This window comes from Belonocnema kinseyi, chromosome 1 (genome assembly GCF_010883055.1).
Source record: "Belonocnema kinseyi isolate 2016_QV_RU_SX_M_011 chromosome 1, B_treatae_v1, whole genome shotgun sequence".
Classification (NCBI taxonomy): domain Eukaryota; kingdom Metazoa; phylum Arthropoda; class Insecta; order Hymenoptera; family Cynipidae; genus Belonocnema; species Belonocnema kinseyi.
In genome coordinates, this window is record NC_046657.1 from 58662189 (window position 1) to 58668664 (window position 6476).

Genomic DNA, 6476 nt, shown 5'->3' on the forward strand with positions numbered 1-6476 from the left:
TCGATCGACGATTGCATCCACAAATTTCACCCAGTAAAACTCTAGGTGCCTGTTGATTTTTTTTTTCGAAAACTGTTTTTATTTTAATCCGGTTTTTCTTTCAATTATTTTATTTTATTGGAAACAGCGGCACAAAGAAGATGATATGATCAATTTTTTAAGAAGAAAATTCATTAATTTTTACCCAATCGCTAAAATAAATAATTGTGAACAAAGTAGTTCAACTTTCAAATACATTGATAAAAGTTCAATTAAAATATTATATATTTGAATTTTCTGAATTCTTTGAAATTTTGAATTCCTTGCATTTTCTTAATTCATTAAATTATTTTAATTCTTCTAATTTACCAAAATTCCTTTAATTCTTTCAAATACGTTGAATTTCATAAGCTCTTTTTAATTTTCCCTGAATAAATTATTGATTTTTCACAATTATTCTTTAAATTTGATGAATTCACTGAATACATCTAAATTTCTTGAATTCTTCTAAATTCATTGAATTCCCAAAATTATTATTTTTTAATTCTTTGAATTTTCGGGATTAATAGAATTCTTTTTAATTCCTTAAATTCTTCTAAATTCATAGAATACCCCAAATTATTTGAATTCTTTAAATTCTTTCATTTTTTTAAATTCACTGAATTTTCCGAATTACTTAGATTCTTTAAATTCACTGATTTTCTTGAATTTTTCTAAATTAATTGAATCTCCAAACTTATTTGAATTTTTTGAACTGTTTAAATTCTCTGGATTCCTCGAACTTTTCTAAATTCATTAAATTACAAACATTTTTTTCATTTTTTGAATTCCTTGGAATTTCTGAATTCTTTAAATTTTCGGAATTCCTCAAATTCTTCTTAATTCGTTGAATTCCTTATATTTTCTAAAATTTAAAATTCTCGGATAACCTTGAATTTTCGAAATTACTGGAAATCTTTGATGCCTCTGAACTCCTTTCGTTCTTCTAATTTCCTTGAATTTTGAAATTTGAATTTTTTCCCTGAATAAATTACAGATTATTCAAAAGTATTCTCTGAATTCCTTGAATTTTCGAAATTAATTGAATTCTGTGCATTCTCTTGATTCCTTGAATTCTTTTTTATTCCTTGAATTCTTGCAAATATTTAATATTTCTTGCATTATTGTGAAGTCCTTGAAATTCCCAGAATTTAAAAAATGCAACATATTTACAAAAATGCAATGAATTCAAGGAATTCTAAGGAATTTAAATCAATGTGATGAATTCAGAGCCTGCTTCTTTTTCTTTCCTCTTTTTTATTCCGGTTTTTATAATTCCAATCAATACATTTCGTTGTCCAAATTAACGAATTAAAAAACGGATTAAAAAAAATTATTCATCCTTAATTTCTCGATTAAAAGAAAAATAAAGTGTCTAAAATTATTGAAAATTATTGAAAATGAAAATTTCATTCCTGTTAATCCCTTATATTCTCTGAATTTTATAATTCTCTGATATGGTTGAATTTACTGAATTCTTTCAAATTTTTTAATTCTATAAATTCATTGAATTCTTCTTAATTCATTAATTTGCCAAAAATATTTGAATTTTTTGAATTCCTTGATTCTTTAAATTCTTCGAATTCTCCTTGAATTTTTTTAAATCAATTAAATCCCCAAAATTATTTGAATTTGTAAAAATTCTCTGGATTTCTCGAATTCTTCTAAATTACTTGAATTCTTCTAAATTTATTAAATTGCCAATATTTTTATAGTTTTTTGGATTCCTAGAATTTTCTGAATTCATTAAATTCTTGGAATACCTTTAATTCGTCTAAATTCATTAAATTCCTTTAAACTCATTGAATACCTGAATTATTTGAATTTTTGAAATTCCTTGAATGTTCTGAATTACTTGATATTCTTTATAGTATTGGAATTCTTTTCGTTCTTCTAATTTCCTTGAATTTTGAATTTTTACAAATTTTTTTAAATTGTCTGAATTAATTGAATTTTCGAAATTAATTGAATACTTTAAATTCTCTGAATTCCTTTAATTCTTCTAAATTCATTATATTATTTTAAATTCATTGAATCGTTAAAATTGTTTGAATTTTTTTAATGGTTTAAATTCTCAGAATAGCCCGAATTCTTCAACATTCATTGAATTACTTGAACTCCCTAATTTTTGCAAATTTCTTGAATTTTTCTAAATTATTTCAATTCTTCTGAATTCCTTGCACTGTTTTAAAGTCCATGGAATGTTTGGAATACTGAAAATTCTCCAAATTCATTAAATTTATCAACATTAATTGAATTGCCAAAATTCTTTAAATTACTTGAAATTCTCTACATGTTTAACATTCTCTGAGATGCATGAGTGTTCTGAATTCCTTGTCCAAATTTAATGCTCAGTCTTGCTTCTTTTCTTCTTAATTTTCAAGACCTTCGCACTTAAATTTGACTCTTAGTCTTAAAAAACAAATAAACCAAATTTATTTATCCTAAATTCCTAAATTAAAACCAAAAGAGTCTTTAAGATTATTAAAAAAAAGTCTCACCCCCGCCAGACTTTGTCCTTGATGCACCGTAAAATTTCAATCAGACTCCAGAGCGGAATCTCCATTATATTCTGATAAATATGTTTCTTCGCCTCCTCCAGCATCGGCTCATAGCCCGGGAGAATGTGATCGAGCGTGCAGAGAATCCGAAAAATTTGCAGCCAATCCGGCGGATTCTGGCTCATCAGCGACTTGATGAAAATCTCGGAGACTCGGATATCGACAATGCCGAAAGTATGCATCAAATTCATCGCGCTAATTATCGAACTCGTCGACAACTTCTCAAGTTCCTCGACCAAAATCTTCGTTCGGAGCCGACGCACCAGGAGATTTTTCTTCGACTCGGTCCAGGAAGTGTTGGCCATTCGCTCGAGCACGTGCACGAGCAGCATCTCGATTTGCAGATACTTTAAAAATTTGATATTTGGATCGATGTGCCGATGCCAGTATCGCATCACAATCAGAGGATTGATGCTGCTGATCTCGAGTTTGCACAATCTGATGAGAATGTAGATTGCCACGGGATAGGTCATTCGGATTGTTGTATTGCACAAGTTGTCGCACAACAGTTCGAAACTCAACTCGCTCTGGAGGTCCTTGAGAAAGGTGTATTTGTGATTTGGTTGGTAAAAATAGGTGGATTTTCGTAAAAATTCCATGCACGAGTTTAGGTCCATTTCGGGACTATTTACGAGGTTTTCCATCTCGGCGAGTAACTTTTTGTGAGTCTCTTCGGGAGAAGTGAGCGGTGAGGAAAAACCCTCATCTAATTTGAAAGATGAATTTGTTTATTATTTTTATCACTTAACCAATGTTCGAATAATTCGTTATTTTTCGGAAAATTTGAGTTATTTATAAATTTTTTAACTATTCCAGGAAAAATTGAAATATATTTGCACATAATTTCAAAATCAGAATTCAGATGGTCATTTCAAATCGCAAAACTTTACAAAAATAATGTAATTGGAAAGGAGGTATTTTAAACATTCACAATCTTTAGTTATAGAAATTATGGACAATATTTTATAATAATTAATTAACCTGTTCATAACATTTTTTTTTTAATTTTCACCTTCATTTCGGAAAATTTGATTTATTGCTAATCCTCTATACTAATTTCAGAAAAAAATTAAAACACATTTACATATAAATTGAAATAATGAATGCAGATATATATTTTCAGATCCGAATCGTTTGAAAAATTATGTAATTTAAATAGAGGTGTTTTAATATATATTTAATTTATTAATAACCATAAAAAACCATTTTTTTAAATTGATATAAATTTACTCATAATTTTTTGAAATTGAATTTTGATACTCATTTTACTTCATGAGAATCAGAAAAATTATATGATTGTAATAAAGGTATTCTAAAGAAAAAATAAACCTTTATTGTAAAAAACTGAAGCAATTATTTTCTTTGAAAAAATCAAATTATTTTTTCTTTAAACTTGAACTTTAATTTCTGAATATTTTTATTTCGTTTGCAAGTTCCAGAAAATTTAAGTTTTAACAGAATTTATTAATAAAATATTCAATTATTTAAAACAAAAAAGCATTAAACAATTATTTCCCTTTAAAAAGAAAATTATATAAAGCTTTAAAAAATTATTTTCATTGAAACATTGAATGAATTATCACTTTATATATTTTTTAAATTTTAACTTGTCTTTGTTTGAATTTAATTAATTGTAAGCTTTCAACTAATTATAAAAAGTATAGATTTTAGAAGAATTACTTCATAATTAATTAATGAGTTCGGAACATAAAAATAATTCAATAATTATTTTTACTGAAATCTATGTATATATAATTTTGAACAAAAACTAAATTTTTTTTATAAAAATAATAGCCAATATTTTAAAGGTATTCCAAGACATTTTTAATAGATTTCAGTCATTTGAAGGGATTAAAGAAAAGCTTAAAAATGTTAAGAAATTTTACAGATTTGAGGAAATTTTAAAGAAGTTCATGGAATTTTTAAATTTTCCAAGGAATTTTTAAGAATTATGCGACGTCTGAAGGGATTTCAAATATTTTAGGGAATTTCAAAAGATTTTAAGACAGTTTTGATATTAATCTAATATATTTTTAAATGATTTCAAAGAATCTTAAAGAGTTAAGGGAACTTTTTTAATTTCCGATGGAATTTACAAAGAATTAAAAAAAAATCATAAAAATATCTTCAATCGATTTTAATAATTTTAAGGGAATTTGAAAGAGATTTAAAATGCTTCAATGGATTTGAAAATATTTTAAAGGTTTTGAAATAATTACAGAGTTTCTAAAAGATTTCAAGAGATTTTAAATAGATTTTAATAATTTAAAGAGATTTCAAAAAATTGTAAAGATTTGAAGGAATCTTAAAAACTATCAAGAAATTTTCAAGTGTTAAAAATATAAAGGGATAAAGGTATCCGAAGGATTTTAAATATTATAAAGTTTAAAAAAATTAATTTCTAAGAAATTTTCAAGAAGGGATTTTTTTTTAATTTCATGGAGTTTACAAACGATTTCAAAAGATTTCCAAGGATTTGAAATATTTGAGGGAATTTAAAAGGATTTCAATACTTTTTCAATAAATTTCACTAATTTGATTGGATTTCAAACAATAACATTTTTTTAATCTCACGGAATTTACCAAGGATTTCGAAAGATTGCGAAAAACTTGAAATAATTTAGAGTATTTTGAAGGCACTTCAAGATATTATTAATAGATTTTAATCAATCAAAGAAATTTCAAAGAATGTTCAAAATTTTGGGGATTTTTTAAAACTCGAGACGATTTTTAATAGATTTCAGGATTTTTCAAAGGATATTAAAGATTATAAAGTATTTTTAAATTTTCCAAAGAATTTTCAAACAATATGAGACATATGAAGGGATTTCAAAGAATTTGAAATATATTAGGGAATTTTAAAATATTGTAAGGCATTTTTAATAGATTTTAATAATTTGCAGGGATTTCAAAAAATCTTAAAGAGTTTAAGGAATTTAAAAAAATTTTCATACAATTTTCAAGCCATTTCAACGAATTTTGAAGATTTAAGAGAATTAAAAAAAATTCTATGGAATTTTTAAGAAATTCCAAAGAATTGCAAAGGATTTAAAGTATTGTGGGGACTTTTAAAAACTCCAGACGAGTTTTAATAGATTTAAATAATTTAAATTTATTTCCAAAGATTTTAAATATTTTAAAATATTTGAGAAAATTATAAAAGATTCCAAAACATTTTTAATAAATTTTAATTTCTAAAAATTTCAGGGAATTTTCAAAGGATTTCAAAATGGACAATTTTTTAAACCTTATGAAATTTTAATTTTAATAAATAAGAAATTTTAATCCCTTGAAAAATTCATTATATGTTTAAAAATTCTCTAAAATCTTTAGAATTCTTTGAAATTTCTTCATCTATGAAAAATATTTTGAAATTGTTAAAATAGTTTAAAACTAATAAACTAATCTATTAAAAATGTCTTAAAACCTTTTAAAATCCCTTTGAAATCTTTTCAAAATATTAAAACCTATTAAAAAGGTTTTTGAATTAAAAAAAACTCCCTTAAATCTTTGAAATTCTTTGATTTCCCTTAAAATTATTAAAATTTATTGAATATATTTTGAAGAAGTCTTTTTAAATCTTGGATACCTTAAAAAAACTCTAAAATATTTCAAATTCTTTGTAATCTTTAAAAATTCTTGAAATTTTGTGCAAATCTTGAAAATATCTTGAAATTGTCTTCTTAAAGCACCAAAAAATCATAAAATTCCATGGAATTTTTCAAATTATATTACATTGTTCCATATTTGCCGAAATTCTTTGAAACCCTATGACATTTTTTTAAAATAATTTAAAAAAAATATCAAATGTTTTGGAATTTTTAAATCTGTTGAAAATATCCTTATATATTTTAAAGTACTCTTAACTATGTGTTGCAAATTTTTTGAAAACCCTTG

At 24.6% G+C, this 6476-nt stretch overlaps 1 protein-coding gene across 1 annotated transcript in view; it reads right to left on the bottom strand.

Moving 5' to 3' along the window:
* The window catches only part of LOC117175354, a 44080-nt gene that overhangs the window by 22422 nt on the left and 15182 nt on the right, over window positions 1-6476 (bottom strand). The window contains exon 2 of the mRNA XM_033365064.1: window positions 2520-3285. Coding sequence (XP_033220955.1) covers window positions 2520-3285 — 766 coding nt within the window. The remainder of the gene's footprint in view (window positions 1-2519; window positions 3286-6476) is intronic.